General features: G+C 34.0%; 3 protein-coding genes and 1 non-coding gene across 4 annotated transcripts; 3 read left to right on the top strand and 1 right to left on the bottom strand.

The window, feature by feature from the left end:
• The first annotated feature begins 7078 nt into the window (after positions 1–7078).
• LOC111919789 (uncharacterized) lies at positions 7079–8148 on the top strand. Its single transcript, XM_023915379.1, has 3 exons — positions 7079–7387; positions 7519–7756; positions 7841–8148. The coding sequence occupies exons 1-3, from the start codon at positions 7079–7081 to the stop codon at positions 8146–8148; spliced, it is 855 nt and encodes a 284-aa protein (XP_023771147.1).
• A 5489-nt stretch (positions 8149–13637) lies between these two features.
• LOC111919724 (coronatine-insensitive protein 1) lies at positions 13638–17669 on the top strand. Its single transcript, XM_023915305.2, has 3 exons — positions 13638–14536; positions 15046–15517; positions 16586–17669. Exons 1-3 carry the CDS (start codon positions 14052–14054, stop codon positions 17402–17404), a joined length of 1776 nt encoding a protein of 591 aa, XP_023771073.1. The 5' UTR covers positions 13638–14051; the 3' UTR covers positions 17405–17669.
• Positions 17670–22785: 5116 nt separating this feature from the next.
• On the top strand, positions 22786–22858 carry TRNAR-CCU (transfer RNA arginine (anticodon CCU)). The gene has a single exon. It is a non-coding gene; the product is annotated as a tRNA-Arg (tRNA).
• A 25-nt stretch (positions 22859–22883) lies between these two features.
• Positions 22884–25212, bottom strand: LOC111919723 (laccase-4). The gene is made up of 4 exons (XM_023915304.3): positions 25058–25212; positions 24561–24957; positions 23438–24484; positions 22884–23305 (listed from the first exon to the last, which is right to left on the bottom strand). Exons 1-4 carry the CDS (start codon positions 25148–25150, stop codon positions 23175–23177), a joined length of 1668 nt encoding a protein of 555 aa, XP_023771072.1. The 5' UTR covers positions 25151–25212; the 3' UTR covers positions 22884–23174.
• Positions 25213–26066: the final 854 nt, after the last annotated feature.

The raw sequence follows: 26066 nt of genomic DNA, 5'->3' as shown, positions 1-26066 counted from the left end.
TATGTTTCATTTTGCATGTTTTGACTGCCAGAATAACTAGGTCGTTCTTGTTGGATTAGTGTCTAAGTCCATAACTATTTTGGTATGTACTTGACCCGATGGTGCATGGTCCTTTTGGGTTGCCTTCACCGAAGCAACTTGATAGGATGAATTATGGAGAGAAATGATTAAATATGATTTATTAATATATCATGGGAATAATATATTAAAGGAGAAATCATATTGTTTAATTAATATTAGTCAATAGTTAATTGGTAATTAGTTTTGTGACTAAAAGAGATTAATTAAACTTAAGGGACTAGAATTGTAATTATAAAATAATTGCAATTTGGGCCATGGATTGTCTTATATTATAAGGTGGACGAATTCTATGGGGGAAGCCCATATGAAATCGTCCAAGGCCTTAATTAAAGGGGTCCATGGGTTGCTTAGGGCTTAAGCAACCAAATTAGGGTTTCCTTGTTAGATAACCCTAATTGCCTCCTATATATATGGATCCCTTATGACCCAAAAACAGGGCTAAAACCTTCTAGGGTTTTCACACGGTTTTGGCAGCCTCCATCCTCTCTCCTCTTCATCCTCTTGCTTATGGTGTTTGTGAACCATTAGAGGAGTGACACTTGTGACTCTAAGCCTTCCAAAGTCAATTCAAGGAGGAATTGGGATTGTTATTGCTACATAACAATCAAGGTAATATCATAAACCTAATTATATGTTAATATTGATTTCTATATGCTAGAATTAGGGTTTATAGTCTTGGATTCAAAGCATGTACAATAGAGAAACCTAGATCCAAGCATTAGGGTTTGTATGAGCACATAGGATGTCTTATGACCAAAACCCATCAGTGGTATCAGAGCCTAGCTTGGTTTCAATTGTATTGATGCATTGTATAACTGGAAAATTCATTTTTTGGGTTTCTGTAGGCTACACTCGCCGAGTCCATAGCTGAACTCGCCGAGTCCATGCTGACTCGACGAGTCCATGCTTACTCGACGAGTCAACTCGTCAGATGGAGGGTTTCTCGGGTTTTCTTGCTGTTTTTGCTTATGGATTGTTACCTTATCATGTTAGATCAATATTAATCCGATTATATGATATATTTGACTATAATTTTGATCTAATTGAAGATATTTATCAATTAATAAGATAATTGTTTCCTTATGTGATAATTGATTAATTATTTTGAGTAAATTGATAAATTGTTTTGCAAGAAATCATTAAATAAATCAAATATGGATAATTATGTGATTAAATGTTAATTTGAATTATTTGTTATTTAATCCTTGTTGTTATGAAAAGTTTCATATTTTGCCCTTTAGGTTTTATAGTTTAAATTTGAACCCAAAAGTTTTGTTGTTTTGAAATTTAAATAGTTGAAACCCTAATGTTTTGAAAAAAAGGTTTCAAAACTTGCCCTCAAGTTTTGGAATTTAAATTTTGATTAAATGGTTTAATTTTGATGTATATTTAAATTCTAAACCCTAATGTGTTGAATTGTTTCAAAACTTGTCCTCAAGTTTTGGAATTTATAAGTTGATTAAAAGTTTAATTAGGAATGTTAAATTCTAAAACCCTAGTATAGTTTTGAAAAAGTTCAAATCACACCCTTATGGTTTTATTAATTAATTAAGGTGTATAATTAAAAGAGATTTAATAAATCCATAAAAGTTTAGGTTAACCATTTAATTGAATTAAAAGTGTAATTGTTAAAATTAACCACATAGTATTTTAAAAGTTATAAAATACACCCTATACTATATATAACATTAAAAGTCTAACATTATATATATATATATATATATATATATATATATATATATATATGAGTAAAAGTCAGTCTTACCGTTAGTAGGCCTCATTCACGAAGCTGGTCTATAAGGGGTGTTTAAGGAAATTGCCTATAAAATGGCGATTGAATGGGTATCCACTCTTACCCACCGCACTCTTGACTAATGGAGGGTCGTTAGCCGAACGGGTAGGATAGGACGAAACCTTCCATTATAAGTATAATGAAGTATAAAAGTAACTAAATGCTTTCATAAAATTCCCAATCTTAGTTACTTAGGCAAAAGTGAATTGATGCAATTCCATGAAATTACACTTTGTGCCCTTGCGAAGACGTTAGTGGAGCGTGTGTGGTTTACCGGCACACTAAATGGTTCTAAGCAAAGGTAGCAAAGGGTGACTCAATGTTTGTCATAGTTCGGTGGAGCGTGTGTGGTTTACCGGCACATCGAATAGGCGACTGTAACATGTGAGGGCACCATGTAGTTTGCATGGTTATTCACACCCGCTTTGTGATCCTCGGCATCCCAGTCACAAACAAGAGGGGCATATCGAGATGTAAACATGCCATTGAAAGTTCAATGAATCTCAAAAGATCTAGGAGTTTTCATAGATATAAAACTTAAATTATTTTTCGTTTTTCATGGTGGAAATTAGTGAATCGTCATTCACTTACCTTCAAATGTTCTGCAATTTGGGTTACGACATCCCTCTCCCGAGTTGTAGAATATTGTGTTGGGTCCTAGCCTTAGTATCTCATTTGGGTAATTTACTAAGGACTCAATCAATCAACTAACTTGAATTTGTTTTCTCCCGTTTTGTAGATGTCAAAGTTCGACAACTACGGTCTTCCCAAATCCCGAGGAACAAGCTTTCCACATGAAGATGATATTCCACGATTCGATCGAGGAACAAGAAATCATGCTTCACTTCCTCCACCTCCTCCAATTATTCTCCCTAACCCACAAGTTCAAAGGCTTGAAAAGTTCAAGATCACTCAAGCCCTTTTGGCAAGTAAACATAAAGAAGGAAAGTCGGTGTGTGCACACGTCCTAGGGATGAAGTCACACATTGACAGGTTAAGAATGTTGGGATCCGTTGTCTGTGAGGAAATGGCTGCTGATTGGGTTCTTCAGTCACTTCCTAACTCATATAGTGAGTTCGTAAGAGAGTACTATATGATGAACCGCGACGTGACCCTTATAGATCTCACCTATATGCTTATTGCTGCTGAATCAGCAATGGTTTGGCGCAATAGAAAAGCAAAGTTGATTGGCCAGGTGCCATTTTACTCCTAAATGACCTAAGGCAATCCTCCATCAGCTAAATGATACCCTCCTTGATCGACCTGAAAATCATCGGAGCCGACTCAAGGATGCCTCTCATAATCTCGGATGCAATGAACTCGCACAATCCCTCATCAATCGGCTCGAAACTCATTCCCAAACCGGACCCAGATCCTGAACCTCCTGCTCCATGACATGTCACCACAATTCTGAATCAAATCATACAATTGTCAGGATTATACACAATCATTGAGAGATGTCACACTCTGCCACTCCTGGTCCCCCGCAGCTCTCTAAGGGTCAAGTATGGATCCTCTGCTTTCAGTAGTACGGGCTCATGCTACCTTCCACATATATCCATACTCTTACCATAGTTTGCATTGGGTCACCAAAGTTGCTCCCTATCCATACGTACAATTCGCAATCAGATCACACATGTCACTAATATCATCCTAGGCTTACCCTAGGGTAATCTCCGACCCACTCTCTGCCATCAGTTCCGAAAGATGCCCCTGCTACCCCCCCCTAACTAGCTCACGAATACCATTACATATTACTGAGACCAGATAATTCTTCGAATGAGAGGTCTCTCCCTACAACGGTTGGACTCAAACAAGAGCTGCGTAATAGGGCTAAACCTAACCTTCTGAAATCATTTAGTCCTCACAATATGTAACTTAGCGTATTCGGTTACTAGTTAGTTAGAGATAACTAGAAATCTTAATAGCACAAAGTAAGCAACATTCGAGCATTGAGTAATCAAAACCAAGCATATCCTAATCAGGCCATCATATCACCGACTAATCAGTACTAGCATGCAGTTCAATAGACACATACAACAATCATACAAGACATCCTTCCTAGATCCTTAGCCCTAATCTAGCATGCAATTCTCATACACATATAGTAGGCATACAAGGCATCCTTCCTAGATCCTTAGCCCTAATCTAACATGCAACTCTCATAATCATAACGAACATGTATGGTATCTTGGGGAAAACTTACTTGAGCTCGGCCGATTGCACACATCATACTCCTTGTTCTTTATCTAAAACCATTATTTTAAATTTTAGAAAAATTATTTTTCTTGTAAAAATCTCTCAAACCCTCGATTTGAGTCCAGACACCCCTGAAAGGTGTGTCCGAATCCCTCAAACCAAGGCTCTGATACCAACTTGTAACACCCTTAAAAATACAGCCCGAAAATCTCATTTTTAAGTTTAACAACCATAAAATAAACCATATCATTTTTCCCAAAACCATGTAAACATAAAATAGTTTAGTTATGCAGTCCAACGATACATATAAAATCATCATTAGAGTCATAATCCCAAAATCACTAATGCAGACTATCATGGTGTGATGCAATGCGATCAAGCCAGACCTTTCCCCTTCGAGCTGGAAGTACCTGAAACCAAAACTGAAAACCATAAGCACGAAGTTTAGTGAGTTTCCCCCACCATACCACATACAAATCATAAACATACTGTCAGGCACATCTGGGTGCCCGACCTACCCTACTGAGCATACTTGGGTGCTCAACCTACCCATGTTAGACATACCGGGGTGTCCGACCTACCCCTGGCAGGCATACCTGGGTGCTCGACCTACCCATCAGTTTTATTCTAACCGATTACGAGTTCTATTTCACCCCTACCACTACCACATAAATCATTTATATCACACATAAGCATCAAACAACACATACCACCTTAATAATTATCACAAAGACAACTACTAAGGCATATGAATACTATTGGGACGACATTGGTGCCTTCGACCCATGGTTTCTATGAAGGGAGACTCACCTCACTGTGTATGCCAAAATCGTACTCCTTGGCTGGCTCGTAACTGCTCTCCCTAAAGCATAATAAATTCGCTAGTCGGTCATTGGGTCCAAATAGAACTCCCTTATGGCCCAAACTTCTAATTTATGTCCAAAGGCAAGGTTTCCTAATCCTTGGCCTATTGGGCCTCTTTTCCCCAAGGCCCAACTCCTAATTAAATTTAGGCCCAAGCCCATCCATTTAAGTTTCAAGGCCCATTAAGGCCCAATACCATATATCCTAGGTCTAGGCCCAGAAGCCTTACTCTACAGTAAGTCATGAGGCCCAACATCCTAAGGCTCAAATACTCATTTGACCGTCCTACATGCATACGCGTGACGTTCTTGGCATGTATGTCCAGCATACGCTGGTCTTGACCACTTCGAGGAGATTGACCATGTATGCACAGCGTACCAGGGGTACGCCCAACGTACTGGCCAGTTTCCTTAGAACTTCTTTTGTGACTTAATCCACTAAGTCCTAACGTCCAAAACATAGATTCGGGTCCTTTAAGACGTCATATACCATAAAGTTACAAACTTTATGTCTTTGCATGAATGGATGGGGGTTAAGACATGTTTTAAGTCCTTAAACACACTTTGTGACCATCTAACACTTGCATGGTTGTGGCTTAACCATCAAGTCCCAATTTTTATGCCTCTAAATGCTTCCAATGGCTCAAAAGGACGGCTCTTATGGGCTATAACTACCAGAACACAAGAAATCTCAACTATGGAGTCAAAATGTCACATAAAACACCCCAAAACTACAACTAAGCATGCAATGGTCAAGTTTGAAGCTTGATACCTCAAATGAGTAAGAAAAGATTCTAAACTCCTGGATCTACAAGCCCTTATCATGTTCTTGCTCCTTCTTCTAACTTCCTCTTCTTCAAAATCACCTAAAAGTGCACCAAATTAGCTCATAACATAGACACAATTCCAGTTTTAATGTTAAAATATAATTTTAAATCGTAGGCATATTATACATCATTATAATTATGTATGTTACTATATTAGTCTCTAATTATAGTAACAGGTTCAATACAAATATAAGATACATATATCTCTTACAATTGAAAAAGTGTAATAAAACAAGAATATTAAAAATATTCAAACAAACGATAAAGTAGAACTATTCTAATAAAAAGATGTTTTATAGTTAACTATATGTCAATTAATGTAAAACAAAACCGAATAATCAAACCCTCACATTTATAATTTATTTGCGTCACAATAAAGGTTTTTATAAAATCATTATTATTAAAATTCTACTAGATTTTGTGTTTGGAAAACTTGTTTTCTAAACCTCTTTTTATAGTAGTATAGTACCCTCTTAAATGACCATTTAAATTCAAAGTACTTAGGGGGTGTTTGGATAGGGAAAAAATGACTGCTTATTAGCTTATTGCTTATTCTCACCACAATAAGCTAATTTAAGTGTTTGGATAAGATGCTTAAAAAATCAGCTTATTGTGGTAGGAATAAGCAAAATAAGCTGATTTTAATAAGCTATGAAAGCAATGCTTATTGCTTATTGCTTATTTTTAATGATTCAGAAATTACCGAATTACCCTTCAATAAACTATACATAAAACCCATAAACCCTTCAAATCCCATCGTTTGCTTCACCTGTTGTTGCTGCCAATCACAATTCCTGTTCTCCCTTGGCCATTGTCCCTGGAAGCCATCGACAATCAGGTATGTTGTTGATCTTTTTTTTTCTCTGCTGCTATCGTTCCCTGCCATCCGGTTATCCTTTTTTTTTTTTTATCGGTGATGCTGTTCACGAAGGTGTTCTTCCCTGCTATATTTCCCTGCAACCATTGATTGTTCTTCATTCTTGATGCAACATGATTGTTTTTTTTGATCAGTGATGCAACATGATTGTTTTTTTTTCTTTTTTTAATCGGTGATGCACCATGCCCCTGTGATTATATTGCCTTTTGTTTTTTAAGGATGCTGTTCACGATTGTGTTTGTGTGTGTTTTTTTTGTTCCAGAAACTGCCCCTGTGATTATTGTTGATTTTCTTCATCAATTGTTGTTGATGTTATTTGCTATTATTGATGGTATTGATTGTTATTTGTATTCATAAATTCAATACAAATTCCGCTGCCTATGTTTATTCAACAGTAGGTTAAAGTTTCTTCATTCCTTATCATGATTTAATATAGGTAATGGACACTGTCAATGTTCATGATATGGATTTTGATACAACCAAAGTGAAAGTTACAAATAGGTTTAATTGGGAACCTCATACATTCAAGATATTTCTTGAGGAATGTATGACCGAGCTAAAAAACAGGAATAGAGCGAGTAGTTATTTCAAATCTACTGTGTGCCAAAATATATGTAAGAGGCTTTTGGAACGAACGGGTAAAGAATTGGACAGAAATCAAATGAAAAACAAATGGGACATAATGCGGAAAGAGTTCAAATATTACGACCATTTAACAAGACTAGAAACGGGAATTTCAGTTGATCCCGTGAAAAATACAATCTCAGCATCAAAGGAATGGTGGGATGATAAAATAAAGTTAATAATTAAATTTTTTTTTATCTAACTATATATTATTTGTATTGTGTTTTCCATGACATTGTAAATTTGTACATATAGGAAGATAAAGAGTTTGCTAAGTTTAAGGATAAGAATTTGGATGTATATCAGACATATTATGAGGCTTTATTTCAGGATACTATAGCTATTGGAGACAAGGCTAAGGTACCTTGCGAATTTGGCGACAATAACACTCCGAATGATGTACAAATTGTGGATATTATGGATGGAAAAGAGGATACTGATGAAGTCCTCTTATTTGATGATGTTGATCCTTTTTTCACAATCGATAGTTCTAGTATGAATAAGAGGGGAAAAAAATTAACTCCCAGGCGTAACAAGAAAAGAAAATTTGAAGGAAAAAATGAAGGAAAAAATGAAGAAAAAAGTGAAGAAAAAAGTGAAGGAAAGAGCATGGCAAACTCGTCATATGAACAGAAACTCGACACTGTTTTTGATGTTCTGTTAACAAGGAGCACTCAACCCTCAAGACAAACCACACAGTCACCCACAACAGAAGAATGCATGGCAATTGTCTCTACTTTCCTGGGTTTTGAAGAAGGCTCAATAGGATATTTAGAAGCGTTAGAGGTATTTTTAAAGAAACCAACTCGTCAAAATTTTATGGTTCCAAAGAGTGACGAAACAAAGATGGAGTTTCTCAAGAGGCTTATAGAGAAAGAGAAGTAGTGTTAGACTTATCCTTTTATGTCATGTGTCAGACATTCTCTAATTTTTTGGTCAATTTTGCCCTTGCCACATGATTATGTTTTGTTTCCTTTTTCTATGATTTTATCTATTAGGTAGACTTTAAATGGTTGTCATGTGTCAGACCTATTGTTTCAACTATTATGTTAAATTTAAACGGTTGTTTTGTGTGTGTTTTATGCAATGTCGTTTGATGTTTGTTTTGTGGTCAATTTTACCCTTGCCCCATGATTTTGCTCTTGTTTTCTTTTCAATGATGTTGCTATGATTTTATCTAGTATGTGGTGAATTTCAATCTTACCCTTGTATCCTTTTCGTTAGTAATAGGTTATATTCATGGCCAGTGACTGTGAAAGTGACAACTCATATGACAGTGATGACTTATGTGATGAAATTGAAGAAAATGAAGAGATTCAAACACTTCTTTTATGTGGGCTTGCTGTCAAAGGGTTACTATTGACTCAGAAATCGAAAAACGTGCGTAGACGTCGCCGATCATCTACGCGCACAGGAAGCATGCTTATCAATGAAATACTTAACGATCATGAGAGCCGATGTTATCAACTTTTCAGATTAGAAGTCTCGGTTTTCAACATGTTATGTAGGGATCTTGTTGCACATTATGGGTTAAAGAAATCACGTCGTGTATCTATTGAAGAGTCCCTTGGTATTTCTTGTTGTACTTAGCGCATGGATGTGGAAATTGTTTAGTTCAAGAGTTCTTTAATCATTCTGGAGAAACAATCCATAGACATTTTCATAAAGTCTTGGATGCTGTGGTTAACCTTAGTAAGGACATCATCAAACCAAATGCTAACTACAACGAAACTATACCAGAACATATTTTAAATAACCCTCGATATTATCCATACTTTAAGGTAGTTACTTAGATGCAAAGTTATGTTATTTGGTGAATTTGTGTACTTGTAAAAATAATTGGTAACTTGTTATATTTTTTGAAATTGTAGGATTGTATTGGTGCCATCGATGGAACACACGTGAAGGCCTCTGTTCCGCAACATGAACAAATCAAATTCATTGGGTGAAAGAATTGCGTTACTCAAAATATTATGGCAGCATGTGATTTCAACATGTGCTTTACCTTTGCGTGGGCTGGATGGGAGGGGACTGCACATGATACGAGAATTTTCAATGAAGCGCGAAGGAGACGTGAAGTTAAGTTTCCACTTCCAGCCGATGGTTAGTATCATTACTTATTAATACAAGTTTTATATTTTCAAACGGTATAAATAAATAAAAATCATATGCTTTATTTGTACATGTATAGGTAAGTATTACCTTGTAGACGTCGGATATCCTAATACAAAAGGTTATCTTGCTCCCTATAAAGGTTCAAACATCCGTTATCATATTCCCGATTTTCGACGTGGACAGACTTCTGCCTCGCGGGAACCAAAAGGCTTCAAAGAAAAATTTAATATTATCATTCGTCACTTCGCAATATAATTGAACGAACTTTTGGAGTTTGGAAGGCTCGATGGGTGTTACTAAGAGATATGCATGTAAATTTCGACTTCGAGACCCAAGTTAAAATTGTGCTAGCTTCAATGGCGATTCACAATTACATTAGAATGAGCGGTAATGGTGATGCATCATTTCAAATAGCGCAAGAAGAATCTTATATTCCGCGCAATGACGAAGGACCCAATAATGGTATTGAGCCACATGACGAAGTATCAAGTACACAACGTAGAACTGAGGATATGTATATGTGTGCAGTACGCGATATGATTGCAGGACATATTTTCTCAAGGTCAAATACTCGTGCACATAATGGCGTATGATTTGTTTTGAAACTTTGTAGTATTTTAATGTAGTAGCATGAAACTATTTTGTGTAATATTTTGGATAATATGGATTTGGAACGAAATTTGTGGTCTAATATTATTATTATTATTTAAAAAAATTGTTTTGTTTTAATTAGAAAAATATGTAGTAGCATGATAATTGTTTTTTTAGTTCTTATGAATAAGAAATCTTTTATTATTATTTAAAAAAATGTTTTGTTTTAATAAGAAAAATATGTAGTAGCATGATAATTGTTTTTTTAGTTCTTATGAATAACAATATTATTATTATTATTATTTATAAAAAAAATGTTTTAATAAGATAAATATGTTAACATATAAGAGGAAGTCCTTTTTGGTCATTTTACTCATATAAGTTGTTTTGTTTGCCAAACACTTAAAAATGCTTATTACTTATTGCTTATTACCACCACAATAAGATAATCCAAACACTTTTTAAAAAACTGTTTATTCTCACCACAATAAGCAATAAGCAATAAACTAATAAGCTAAAAATATTTTTATCCAAACACCCCCTTAGATTGTTTTCCAACATTTGCCACAAGTTGACATGATCAGACGGTAACACATACACCCAAACATGAAACATTTGTGTTCATTGAAAAGAAAAAGACACGTGATGGTAACAAATTTTTTGATTTTTTATTTTTTTTAATTGATAAGAAGAAGCCTAATCACAATAATTCAGTTTTAGGCTTAAAATATAAATTTAAATCGTAGGCATATCATACGTCATTATAATTATGTATGTTACTATATTAGTCTCTAATTATAGTAACAGGTTCAATGCAAATATGAGATACACAATGGATGTGTTCAGCAAAATTAGTTGGTAACTGGTACCTTGTAGCTTGTAGCGTTTGAAATAACATTTTGATTTGAACCGTTTTGTTTAAACTAAACGCTAGAATCTTGTAGTGTTGAACGAGACTTTCCGTTCAAAATGAAACGTTTTGCCAAACGCTAGAAGCTAGAAGCTCTCAAACACTTTGTGCCGAACACGCCAATATATGTCTTACGATTGGAAAAATGTAATAAAACAACAATATTAAAAATGATTCAAACAAATAATAAAGTAGAACTATTCTAATAAATAGATGTTTTATAGTTAACTATATATCAATTAATGTAAAACAAAACGGGACAATCAAACCCCATATTTATAATTTATTTGCCTCACAATAAAGGCTTTTACAAAATCATTTATTATTAAAATTCTACTAGATTTTGTGTTTGGAATACTCTATTTTCTAAAACTCTTTTTATAGTACTATGTACCCTCTTAAGGGACCATTTAAATTCAAAGTACTTAGATCGCTTTTCCAACATTTGTCACAAGTTTGACATGGTCGGACGGCAATACGAACACCCAAACATGTAACATCCGTGTTAATCGAAAAGAAAATGACTCATGACGATAACAAACTTTTGGTTTTGTTTATGTTTGGTTAGTTTTTTTTTGTACATCATTTACCTATGTGTTTTCCGGCCAAACATAAAATTTTCGATGAACAATATGAATTTTCCGAGCAATTTGAACACACACATGAACACAAATCTGAAATCTAGATTTTTTAGGGTGTGCTCCTTAAAATTGATTTCAAAATCAAGGTTTGAAGAACTCACAAGAATCTAGATTCAAAGCCAAAACCTGAAAATCAAACCCCTAAAATCTAGGGTTCGTTCATTAGAAATGATTTTAGAAGAAACGAAGATCTTAATTTCTTGAAGCTCTTACCCATAAAATGATTTCAGATGTGTTGTGTAAAAAATTGTCTCTATTTGTTTTTATTTCTGAAACTCACGACTTAAGAACACAAAAAACTCAAACCTTCAATTTCAAGGGTTGCGTTTTGTGGGTCTTCAAGAACAAGAAGAATCTGTTCGATCTTTGTAGCTTTTTGGTGGGTATTCTTGAAGCTTGAAGCCTTATAAACATACACACGTCGATTTCTGGGTTTGTTCTTGAAAAACACGAACAAGATGCCATATTTTGCTTTGATTTCCGATGAACTAGATTTAAGTGTTTGTGTTTTCTTGAAATCATTTTTTTATATGAAATCGTTCCTAAAATCATTTGGATATTTGAAGATTTGTGTTCAAACCAAAATGTTTTTGAACATGTGAAGATGAAGAACACACAAACATGTCTGAGACAAATCAATTTATGGAACTTGAGGATTTTTATTTCTGGGTTTTGTTGGACACGATGAAGATGAACACGTGCTTGTTTTCTCAAATCCGACACACACTTTCAACCCTACGCTTTTTGACCTTCAACCCTTCATTTTTTGGACCTTCAATCTCACTGATGAACACACTCAAGAATTTTTTGTGTGTTCTTGAATATGAACCCATAAATTATACTTGAACGAAGACTCGAAAACTAAAATGTTTTACAAAAACAGATGAACATATGGAAGTGAGTGTTCTTGAAATCATTTTTAGATATAAAATTGTTTCTAAAATCATTTTGCTGAAAACTCGCCGGAAAAGACGACTAGAGTAACATACTCATCGGAAATCTTCAATACCTAGTAATAATGATATCTTTTGAACAACTACAATAAGTTCAATGGGACATGGTATGCAAAAAATGGAAAGTAATCAAAACGAGAGTTTGTTATCCTTACAAGTCATTTTCCCTTAACTAAATGTCTCTTACTATTTTTTTTGGCACGTTTTGCTTTTCCTTATAACTTATGCTACTTGGGCTCCGGTTTAAGGACATGAGGTCATCTCCATTTTTATCCCTGTCCTAGTCTTCATTTTCTTAATTTGGGATGACCTTTCCCTTCCCTATATTATTAGGCTAGACGGAGTGGGTGCGGGAAGCTTCCCTCACTCCTGCACACCACTCCGTGGGTGAGGGAAAGAAACGCGGGAAAAGAGGTGGAGGGAGGGGGTGCTGCACTTTCTCTCCTCACGCTATTGGTCAACTTTTTTTTTTTTTAATCTTTTTTAACATTTATAAAATTATACACATACTATAAAAATATAAAAAATATATCAAAATTCATTGTTTTTAATTCCCTACAAAATGAGTATAATATATGTATGAAATATATTAAAAAAAAAGTGAGGGACTTACCATCCATTCCTTGGCTTTTAGGTGAGGGAAAGGGAAATGAAGGAAAAAGGGGTATGGCCCACCAAAAATGAGGGAAGAGTCCCTCCCACACCCTCCGGTCTTACTGGTAAGCTCACATTTGAGTATCCTATCATGTAAAATTAGTTTTTTTTTTCATTTTTATTTTTTTGTTGTGGTCATGGCTCTAAAAAGCTAGTGATGACTTTAATGTTTATACCTAACGTCGTACCTTAAGAAAAAACTATCTTAAGTTGTATATGTATATAAAAATGAACGGTAATAAATATAGATAATGATTAATTTTATATATATAATTAAGACCTTAAATCACACTTTAACAAATATAATGATCCGCTATTAATCATAACATTTAAGGTTTAACATTGCGTCCCCTACGCACTACCAATCATAACATTTGGGATACTATTTTAAAATATAGTCTTTGGCTATAATCCTTATTTTCTGTTTTACAGTGTTTTCCTTTCTAGTTTGTACTTTCTAACTTTATTTATTTATTGATATTCAGCTTTTCAAAAAAATAAAAAATAAATAACACATTAACCTTTTTAATAATAAGCAAAAATAAATATTTGAAATTCTTATCTACAAACAACATTAACCTTTTTTAAAGATTGATAGTTGTCTGTGAAAAAAAAGTTTCTCTCTCTATCCACTTTAGTTTTTGGCAAAAGAGTAAAAAAGGTTTCTCTCTCTAACCACTTGTCTCTCCCCAATTAACATTTAACACCTCCATCACCCACACTCACTCCAACTATCTCTCTAGTTTATCATTCGTGGATCTCAATCATCCCCAATTTTTATATATTAAACCGATATTTCTTTATTTTCTCCATGAATATCGACTATCACATCTCATTCATCAACTTGTTTTATTTTAATTCAATCATGTAGTTGAAAATCTTGAGGTAAACGAAGCTTCATCACTGTGTGTTTCGAATCTAATCATGGAAGATCGGAGTTACAACTTCCACAGGATTCACGGCATGTCGGATGTCGTTTTCGAATGCGTGATTCCTTACATACATGACTCCCGTGATCGGCAATCAGTCTCCTTGGTGTGCCGGAGATGGTACGAGTTAGATGCGCAGACTCGGAAGCACGTTACAATAGCGTTGTGTTACTCGTCAACGCCGGAGCAGCTATGGCGGAGGTTCCCGTATCTGGAATCGTTGAAGTTAAAAGGGAAACCACGCGCCGCCATGTATAACTTGATCCCGGAGGATTGGGGCGGGTTTGTGACGCCATGGGTTGAGGAATTTGCGAGATCTTTCAGATGCTTAAAGGCTGTGCACTTTAGACGGATGATTGTGACGGATGAAGATCTTGAGGTACTCGCAAGAGCTCGTGGCCATGTTCTTCAGGTTCTTAAGCTTGATAAGTGCTCTGGCTTTTCCACCGATGGACTGTTGCATATTTCACGTTTTTGCAGGTATCTTATCGTTCAAAAATTTACTCTTTTGCATAATAATTTCAATTTCAATCATATCATGCGATTTCATCTTCTTTTTTTCTCCCCTAATCTGCTTAATCTGATCATTATCTTTTCAAATACTAGATGTTTTTATTTTGTATATGTGCATCATTTTCACAAGCCCATGTCATGATTATTGTGTATTTGTCTTCTGATATGTTGTTTTTTTAACAATTTCATTTGGATTATTAAAAACTTTCTTTGTGTAGCAGTTGTTAACTTGTTATTGCATTTAATGTCAACATCAAGTTGGTTGAAGTTTTGAATACTTGCTATTCAATTATGATGTCTGTAATTAGAAAACTTGCCCTTAAAAGACAAAATATTGATCTGTTATATATATAAAAAATACTTCTGTCATCCATCAAAACCACAGCATTCGACAAAACATATAGAGTAAGCTACTAAGCTTAAGAGAGTTTAAGACTATTTGTCAAATGTCTAAAATACCCCTCAAATTATTGCAGGAACTTGAAAACCTTGTTTCTTGAAGAGAGCCAAGTAACAGAAAAAGATGGAGAATGGCTACATGAGCTTGCTTTGAACAACACCATGCTTGAGACATTAAACTTTTACATGACAGATCTTTCACAAGTAAATTTTAAAGATCTTGAACTCATAGCTACAAAATGCAAGTCTCTAGTTTCAGTCAAAATTGGGGATTGTGAGATCTTGGATCTTGTTGGCTTCTTTCGGGCAGCTGTTTCACTACAAGAGTTCGGTGGGGGTTGCTTTAATGATCAAGCAGGAGGGTATGGTGACGTGGCATATCCTCCAAGATTATGTCGTTTAGGTCTAAATTACATGAGTAGTTCTGAAATGCCAATTGTGTTTCCTTTTGCATCAAGGCTCAAGAAACTTGATCTCCTTTATGCTCTTCTTGACACAGAGGATCATTGTCTCTTGCTCCAACGTTGTCCCAATCTTGAAGTTCTTGAGGTAAAAAAAACTAAAATCCTTTTCGTTTTCGTTTTCGTTTTCGTGTTCGTTTTTTATTTTTCTTGAAAAACCCAACTTCAGAGTCACGACAAAGATGGTAACTTTTTCAAGAAAATTAATAAAGTTGTGACTACTTTGTCATGTATTTAGAAAACCCTTCAACAAAAACACAAAATAAAGTGATCTTGTGGACTAAAATCGATAGCATGACTTTCTTGGTGTTGAGTTGTCCATGAATTGGGACGTTTTCTTTTGAAAGGACCCAACATTAAAAGTTGCATACAGATGGTAACTTTTCAAGCAAATTAGTAAAATTGACTATTTATTTTGTCGTGTATGTAAAATACACTTCTGAAGTAACAAAAGCACAAAATAAAGCAATCTTGTGGACCAAAATTGATGCTTGATGTTTTAAATTTTAATATAATCTAGAAGAGAAATTGAATATCATTTTATCTTTTTCTTTATCCATTTTCCTACTCTATTAATATTTTCTTAAGCCTTTTCTTTTAATTTTGACATTTATAACAGTAAAAAAATGGATCTTTTAATTTTAACATTTATCATATAAACAAAAAATAGAAGTCATTCTAGAATATACTAAAAATGTCACGTATCAAAAATCAATAACTTCGGTTTCTTGGTAACGATGAAATTGAAAAAAAAAAAAGGTCTTTTCGTCTTTGTTTTTGTCGTTAAAAACTGTAACTTTTTCAAGAAAATCAAGAAAATCGACTATTTAGCCATGTATTTTAACAACATACCTTCAACAAAAGAGCACAATAAAAACACAAAATAAAGCAATCTCGTGACCTAATTTGTGGTTTATGTTGATAAAATTTGACTATTTTGTTATGTATTTAAAATTAAAATACCCTTCTCAATAAAAACACAAAATAAAGCAATCTCGTGACCTAATTTGTGGTTTATGTTGATAAAATTTGACTATTTTGTTATGTATTTAAAATTAAAATACCCTTCTCAATAAAAACACAAAATAAAGCAATCTCGTGGACTAAAATCAATAACATAAAGAGTAAAATGTTGTATTTTTCTCTTGATAAACAGACAAGAACAGTGATTGGAGACAGGGGACTTGAAGTTCTCGCAAATTCATGCAAAAAAATAAAACGATTAAGAGTGGAACGAGGAGCAGATGAACAAGAAATGGAATACGAAGAAGGCGTCGTATCTCAAAGAGGCTTAACAGCCATAGCCAAAGGCTGTCTACTCCTCGAATACATCGCCGTTTACGTCTCCGATATCACAAACGCCGCCCTCGAATCCATGGGCCTCCACTTAACAAACCTCTCCGACTTCCGTCTCGTCTTGCTCGACGGAGAAGACGTAATTACCGATTTACCCCTCGACAAGGGTGTCCGATCTCTACTTAGCGGATGCCGTAAACTCAAAAGATTCGCTCTTTATCTCAGGCCAGGAGGGTTGACCGACGAGGGTTTGACTTACATCGGTCAATACAGTCAACATGTTCGATGGATGTTGTTAGGGTATGTTGGTGAATCTGATAAAGGGCTTTTAGGGTTTTCGAAAGGGTGCCCTAGTTTACAGAAGCTTGAAGTGCGAGGGTGTTGTTTTAGTGAACATGCACTCGCGAATGCTGTTTTGGAGTTGAAATCGCTTAGGTATCTTTGGGTTCAAGGGTATAGAGGTTCGCAGAATGGGTGTGATTTTTTGGCTATGGCGAGACCTTTTTGGAATATTGAGATAATTCCTTCTAGAAGGGTGAATTGTGGTGAAGATAAAGTGGTGGATCATCCTGCTCATGTTCTTGCGTATTATTCTTTTGCTGGATCAAGAACAGATTGCCCTCCTTCTGTTATTCCATTTAGAGAGATATATAAAAGGAAGATTAATGGAAGAAGATGATATATGATCGATTTGGGTATTTGATATATTCGTTTTGTTTTTATGTTGTGTGAGAAGTTGATGAGAGAGAGAATGAGGATGGTATTATAAAATTATGGGTTGTTATAATTTTGGTCATTTGGTATTGAATATGTGCTTATAAAGGAGTGTAAAGTTATTAGGCATTGTAAATAAATAGTGTAAAGAATAACACGATGTGTAAATACTTTGTGGCCATATCTTGTTCTTTGCCATGAATATGAATATATGATCCCTAATTAGTTAATTCTTGTTTATTTTGAAGATGGACGCCGTCACGCCGAAAAAAATAGTAGTGTTAAGAATTTGAAAAGAGATGATTACATTTATATAATTATATGTTGTGTGAGAAGTTGATGGGAGAGAATGAGGATGGTATTATGAAATTATGATTTTGATCATTTGGTATTAGAATATGTGCTTATAAGAGCATTATAAATTAGGGATGAGCATGAGACGGAACCGGTACCGATCCGTATCGTTCCTGATTTCCCGAAAACCGAATTCGATCAAAAGTTAGTTCCGAGTACCGAACCGAATTAAAATCACTGGTAATGGTACCGGTACCGGCGGTACCGAATCCCAAATTTTGTGTATTTGGAGTACCAAGTACCGTCCCATATTTTTAAATTCAGTACGGTTCGGTACCGGTTTCGGTACAGTACCGGTACATGATCGGGATTTGGGAAAAACTGCTCATCCCTATTATAAATGGTAAGTTTAATAGAGAGTTAAATGAGATAACAAGTCTATATGTCATTCAATGGAAGAAACTTTATCATTATAAGATGTGATTTTAACATTCAATAAATTTTAAGTTTAATGGTCATTGAACTTTTTAATGGGAAAAATTAAAGTTTAATAAATTATATTTTTCTAACATTTTATTTTACTTTGTAGAGTTCAATGCATTATAGGAAACAAAATGATAGAGTTGTATAGATTGAAGAAAGATGATGTGACAATCAATTGAACTCCTCTATGACATTCAATGCATGGTTGATGTTCTAAGAAGTGTAAATTTATAACGCATTGTAAATCTCCTTATATCAATAAAATAATAGGTTTACGTGTCACTTGTCATTTTCTTACAATTTACATTTTTATTTTACATCTCTCTGAAAATGACACATCAGCTTTTTACAGTTGTTATTTTTAAATTTTTTTATTTTTTTAAATAATAAAACATTTAATTAGGAAACAATTAACAGTTTGTTGTTTTGATACCATTCTAATTCCCTGATTCTTTTACAAAGTCAATTCCAAATCAGTTTCAATATTATCATACACTCCCTCTCGTCTTTTAAAATCCCTTATCGCTTCATTTATCTCTCACCACACTAATTGAAGGAGAAATTAAATAACCTCCTACTTTTTGTTTCTACTACCCTCCTATTTATTTTAGATGGTGACAAGTGTCATTAAATTTAATTTAAATTTGATTGAGATTTTAAATTTGTACACTTGTCATCATCTTAAATAGATAGGAAGAAAAAATACGAGAATATTTAATTTCTCCTAATTGAGGATAAGAAGCACCAATGATTCTTCAAGAAAAGACGATCTCAACAAATTTACAAGTTTACTAACATGTGGATTTCTACTACGTTTGATAATTTTGGTTTAAATTTTGATTTCTTAAATCACCTAGGGCGTGTTCGGCACGGAGCGTTTGGGAACTTCTAGCGTTTGACAAAACGCTCCATTTTGAACAGAAAGTTTTGTTCGGCACTAGAAGCTTCTAGCGTTTAGTTTAAACAAAACGCTTCAAATCTAAATGTTACTTCATGTAGCGTTTAACAAAACGCTACAAACTACAAGCTACCCGCTACTTCAAATCTAAATGCTACGTCATGTTTCTTTCAGTGAGGACATCTCTTTTGGGGTGGTTTAATTAGTTATGTTTTTTTTTTTTTGGATTTGGTTGGTTTGTTAAAATTTAATTATTTGTTTTATGATTGTTCACCGAATTGAAAATCCATCAGTTTCATAATAGATGAAATTTTTTCTGAAGTGTATGATATAAGGAAGTCATCATCTGACACCTCTTTCATATTTTCAGAAATCTTCATTTAGTCGAATTTACTCACAAAGAAATTTCATGAGTAGCTGCCTGGTTTGTTCTCATGCTTGTTGTGATCAGAGGGTATAGATCCTAGAAAATAAATCAGCGGAGGGAGTGCTAACCACCAGTAAAATCGCTTATTCAAGTGGGAAACACTCGATCCATTCTTCATGGAAACAAACGACTTTGAATGTTTCATAAAAAATATTCAAGATTTTGATTTTATGATATGTATGTAATGTAGCGTTCATGTGTACCAAGCTGCTTACTTTTGTTTAATCATTTAAATAGTAACTTTCACTTCTTCTTATTACAATAAAGCACTTACTTTCAATCCATTTACAAAGTATAGTGTTTTAATCGGAAGGAATATCAACTTACTTTCATTTCTTTCCATTACATCCTTGTATTCTCAATCTTTTTCTTATTAAATCACTATACTTTGTAGGTTCTTATCCATTTTTGGCTTATGTTTGCCTTTTTTTTTTCTTTTTTTCCATATTAAGTTATTATACCTTAGGCTCTCAAAAAATTTGGTTCACTTGATAAGCTTAGTTTTGAAATAACAAGTAACGAGGCTAGGACTTTGGTACAAATAAGTTTTATTATTTCGAGTATGCAGTAGACCTTTATGTAGATTTAAGTGGAATATCACTGATTGATTTATAAATAGATTTTAACTTTATTCCATAAATATTTTATTGACTCTATACTACTTTAAACAGAAGTGAAAGTTATTAGGGATATTAACTAGGGAAACATGGTACAATATTTGTTTGTTGGAATTGTTTGGGTGTGATTGTGGAAAAGTTTGTTTTTCAAGGGCATATTTGTCCAAAAAAATGTTAATGTAGTTATATAAATAAAAGATATGAATAATCTGGAGCATGAAAGGTTTTTTTTAAACGAAATGGTATTTTGGGAATAATAGAAAAATGCAGTAAAACCATGTGTAAAAATCATAATATTAATTTTTTTTAGAATCATTATTTCCTATTTTCAGTTTGATGTTGAAAATAAATATACATGTGATTTATTAAAGCTGCATGTTTGCCTTATTATCCATTTCTATTTTAATATTTAGCACTAGCCATATTTCAAAGTACAGTGAATAATTGCATCCTACTTGGCATTAAAGCATTTTGTTCATTAAAATTGATTATGAAATGCTATGTGTACACAACTAGTATTTGACTCCGCATTTTGTTGCAGGTTCCTACGTGTGTGTTTTTCATGAGGATATCATAACTTAAAAATACTAAAAGTTTAAAAGAAATAAACATTGAGTGAATTATCAAAAGTTAAGAAGAGTTAAGAGACTGTTTTTTTAAGTTTGATGGTTTTTAAATAATCAATAAAACTATAACTTTAAATAGAAATAGTACAGTGTTCGATATAAGGAAATTTAAAAAGAGTTTAGAGACTATTTAGTTGAAAGCTTTTGAATAATCTACAAAAATATAGATGACATAACTATAAAAATAAAAATAAAAAAGTTGTTGCGGTGGGTCCAATCTTTTTTTAATTAAATTTAACAATTGTGTTGATAAAAAGTAAGTATAGTTGTATTTGTTGGTAGAAAAGTATATAAAGTTCATACCATTGTATATACCGATCTTGCAAGATGTATTTATAAAAATATAGTTTTTCACAATAAAAATGAAAAAAAAAAGTTAAAGGGTTTCAAATGACAAGTAAAAAAAGATATCTATTGTAATAACATATGTATTATAAGGATAAAAAAGGAAAAAAAATGTTGCAAAGGGCAAGTTAATTGGGTTGTAAGGGTATAAAGTGAAAAAAAGGGTTTGTATGTGGGTGATTTATGAATAGAACGTAAAGCTATAAGGGCAATTTATGTAAGTTAATTTCAAAACAATTCAAAGATTAAATTAAGGCAACTGCTTTTTATACTGCATTTTAGGTAGCACTTTTAGCTACAGGGTTCATATCTCACAAACCAATGTTTACTTGTATATAGTTTTAATTCTTTGTGCTAAATACCAACAAATATTACAATATCTAACTTTAAATGCAAGTAAGTTGTTATGACAAACTAATAAATGAAAGTAAGTTGTTTTCTTGCTTTTAACTCATTATATATTAGAGCATTATATGTGTGTCTAATGTGTGTTATATCATGTTTCTTATTTTCTTTTCCTCAATTTATGGGGTTTTAAGGAAAAAAAAGGAAGAAAAAATTCGAAAGAATCGAATGAGTTCTTCGGAAATAGCCCAATAAAAAAACGCCCTCGATAATTAATTTTTTTAAATATATTAAAAAGTTACAAAGACATCACATTATGTAATTAACTTGATTTTTTTATTCTTTTTAAATCGTTGTAGATGAAGTTACAAAGGCAACACATTCATGTATTGGATTTGTGATTTATGTTCATTTCCAATTTGTAACAATGTTACAATTTAGGCTTTTTTTTTTTTTTTTTTTTTTTTTTGTTAGTAAGAGCAAATAGGAATTGCAATGTAATTTTCGTTCCATTATTATAGCCTTATTTTTTTTTTTGGCTTCATTAAAAACTTATAGCAACATATTATGTTCCTTTTGTTATTGTGCAATGAATAAAAAACAAAATAATCCAAAATACTCTAGCATATTATATTTATGTTATAATTTAGTTTATTATATCGGTTAATATTTTTTGTAACTTTTTTTAAATTGCATATTTTATCCTCACGATGAATAGTTTTTGAAAATATGCGTGTAACATCTTTCATTTTTTTTTTACCCAATGAAAATGTTTGGTATTGAATTTCATTGAATTTACAAATAAATGAATCTTGAGGGAATTCAATTGCTTATTCATTTGCAACCTTACACCTAAATTGAATGAAATTCTTTCAAATGTCAAGTTCGTTATATAAATATTATTAATTTTTCATTAATTCACATTTCATTATATATTATTTTTTATTAATTCACAATTAAAAACTATTTCATATATCTTGAAAAATAATTCATATTTATTTGAAACAACCAGTATAATTTTACATAAATAAAAAATATAAATCTCTTAATGAATTAATAACTTATTAAAAAAAGTGATTAACAATTAAAAGGTTTTACTATAAAAATTTAATTATTTTTATAACTAACCTAATACTAAATAGTGTAAAGAATAACACGATGTGATGTGTAGATACTTTGAAGAATACCTTGTTCTTTGCTATGAATATGATAAATTTTATTTATTATTTCTTTTGAAGATGGAAGCTAAAAGAAATAGTGTTAGAATTGGAAAACCAATTAATACTCTTTATGTCTTAATACATCAATAAGGCGCCTGTAGCTCAGTGGATAGAGCGTCTGTTTCCTAAGCAGAAAGTCGTAGGTTCGACCCCTACCTGGCGCGTTTTGTTTGTAATTTGCCATTTTTTTTTCTTCAGGAACTTTTTATTTAAGTTTAACCTCATATAAAATTAAATAACTTACATTATGGTTTCCTCAAATCAACAACAAACACCTACAATGCAATTCTCACACACCAAAACAAGTTTCGACAACATGGAATCAACCACTGAACCACTAAAATCACAAAATTATCAGTTCCACTTTATTCTCCTTTCACATGCACAAATTGTTTGTATCAAGACCTCGCACTCTACACTTGAATGAATTTTGTATTCACAATCTCATGGATTGTCAGTTTCTCAGGGGAATGCAATTTCCTAACATGTCGGGAGATCCTTTGGTGGCGGGATAATCGACTCATTTGGCCCATTACCATTATCCACCAAAAAGGCCATCTTAAGACCCCATGTCGTGTGCACCTCGAGATGACAATGCAAAAACCACACACCTACAAGGAAGGGTAAAACCGTAACTTACTTCTACCATATACCACAATTATTAATATTAAAAATTAACACCTAGCTAAAATGTGTCTTAAAGTATCATCTTGAATTGTACGTTTTTAAGTTTTGATATTTACCTGGATTATCAGCCCTAAATCTTATAACAATCCATCCGGCTGTAGGTACGGTGAGAGTGTTTCTCTCAACGGGATCGACCAAATTGAATTTCTTTGGATCATTCACCGGATCATAGTTCCCTAATCCCTTTGCCACCACGAAAAAGTTAAACCCATGAAGATGTATCGGATGGCTTTCGGGTGCTATAATCCCATTACCTTGAATCACAACTTGAACAGTAGAATTATACGCTAACCGGTAAACTTTTGTACCATTAGTCGTTTGTATGTTCGTGGGCCCACTACCAGTATAGTTATAAGGTGTCACCGGATTTCCAGGAAAATCATCAGTGAAAACCCCACTTGTGTTAAAGTAATGTGCTTGAAGCAGAGCTGTGTCGGGCATCACAAATGTAACATTATTGATGCCTGCGACAACTCTGCTTCCATTAACACAAGTGGGACACGGGTTGACTCCAACACCAACAACAAAGAGTAAAGAGTGGTCGATTTTCAAAGGGACAAGAGCAGGGTATTTTGGGGAATTCAAACTTCTAAGAGACTCAATGAAGGAGTTGGTGGCCGGAGTAGCGTTTGTCGCCGGAAGGGTGGTGAGGGTAAGTGGTGTGTAGGGTTTGGTGGTTTTGTAGCGTAGGGTGGCTATAGCGGTTTGGTTGTCAACCGCCACAATGGTGTCCATGAAAGGGGAGATCGCCATCAAGTACTTGCCGGATTTTTGATCGGCGGTCAAAAGGACGTTTGTGGTTTGACCTGGAGCGGTGTATATGGTATCCGTTTTGAATGGCTTCACGTAACATGCGTCAACTTCAACAACTGTAAATTCATGCTTCGCTATCTTGAAAAACACATCTTCATTCAATGCAGCGTTGATTATACGTAACAAGTATGTCTTTCCGGCTTCAACATGCAAAGTGAATCCAGAAGAACTACAACCAGGAGTTGGCCCCGGATAGCCGTTGATGGTGTGTGCATCCGATACATTAGGCGGCATACCAGTTTGAACCCACTGGTTCATAACATCATCGGCATCGGATTTCCACCATTCTCCTACCAAAAACCAATAAAAACCATCGTTTTTAGTTTTCAAAATCGCTCAAGATGTAGAATTAGGTCCAGGTCTTACCTAGCACGATGATTTTTTCATGATCGGGCTTAGGGAAAGGGTAAGGAACGCCGTGTTTAGGTAAAATGACGATAGCACCGTGTACGGTGGCTCTCAGCCATGTGATATGTGCATGCCAAAGAAGCGTACCCCTTTGTCCGGTGACATTAAACTTGTAGAGATAGCTTTGGTTTGTTTGTATCGGACACTGTGTTATATACGCCGGCCCATCGGACCACCCTGTTCGTAGTTGCCGGACTCCATGCCAATGTATAGTGATGTTGTGTGGCACCTTGTTCACAACTCGAACGATCACTCTGTCGTCTTCCCTAGCGTATAAAGTTGGCCCTGGAAACTTTCCGTTTATAGTAACGATGGGTTTACTTTCACACAACCTAGTCATGTTCTTCATCACAACCTGCAATTTAGTACCAAAACCCTCAGAATTAAACAAGGACTTTGACTTACTTGGTGCACCAATTAAGTATCCGGAAATCAGAAACAGGAAACGGGCTTACATTGAACTTGTAATGCCGAACCTTAGACTCAACGGTGGTCGGAAACAAGACCATGGCTAGAACCACCAACACTGACTGAACCCAACTCGCCATTTTTATTTTCTAACTCGAGCTTCGGCTCGATCTTTTTCTAGTTTCTTTGTAGAGTCGATCGTAGGAGGCTTTATACACGATTTCAATGAAATTAAGTGATGTAATGTCGTTTTACGAAGTTAGGTGAGCAAAAAGTACAGATGGAGGACGTCATATGATCAAAATTATATAAGCTAGCTCCATTTGAAATTTATTTTTGCATTTTCATTTGCCCAAGAGACGACAGATATTGAAATAAAACTATTATTAAAACATACTTCCCACCTTAATTGGATCAAAATTCTTAGTCCATGCATCTCATAATTATATAGTTTATTGTTTAATTTGACAGGTGAAGGGTATGCCGCGACAGCGACCTGTGGTGGGTGGACGATAGGTGATCATGGTGGTGGTGGTGTTTGGATGTTAGTGTTGAGTTTTGAGATGAGAGATGGCTTTCAACAGCAGAAATCCAGAAGGGTAAGTGGCCACGGATGCTGGAATTATGTTTGGATCTTATTGAATTGGTTGTAAATTTAGATATAAGATGCGACATGATTTTCATGATTATTATTGATGGGTATTCTTCATCTTCTTCGTTTGACGCCATAGATTTTGACCTTCTGGAATCTGGATCAAGATAATTGCTTCCAATAGAATAAACTTGTATCGATTGTTATTAGGCATATAAATTAATGAAAAGGAAAGACAATGTCGATCAAATGGAACCACTTTAATTACGTCATGCATCCAACTTTCCATTTGGTGTTAATGAAAAAATGATATTGTTCGCTCCTTTATATAATTTCGAAAAACCCATCTCCAGTCGTCTTGGCTCTAGACCCCTTTCAAATTCATTTATAAAAATAGGATGGTGACCCCACAGATGTATACTTCCATTAAGCCCCTATAAGTTTTACTTTTCACCTTTAACTTT

The sequence above is a fragment of the Lactuca sativa genome, chromosome 8 (assembly GCF_002870075.4).
Source record: "Lactuca sativa cultivar Salinas chromosome 8, Lsat_Salinas_v11, whole genome shotgun sequence".
In the NCBI taxonomy this organism is placed as follows: Eukaryota; Viridiplantae; Streptophyta; class Magnoliopsida; order Asterales; family Asteraceae; genus Lactuca; species Lactuca sativa.
This window is presented reverse-complemented; position numbering and strand designations above follow the sequence as displayed.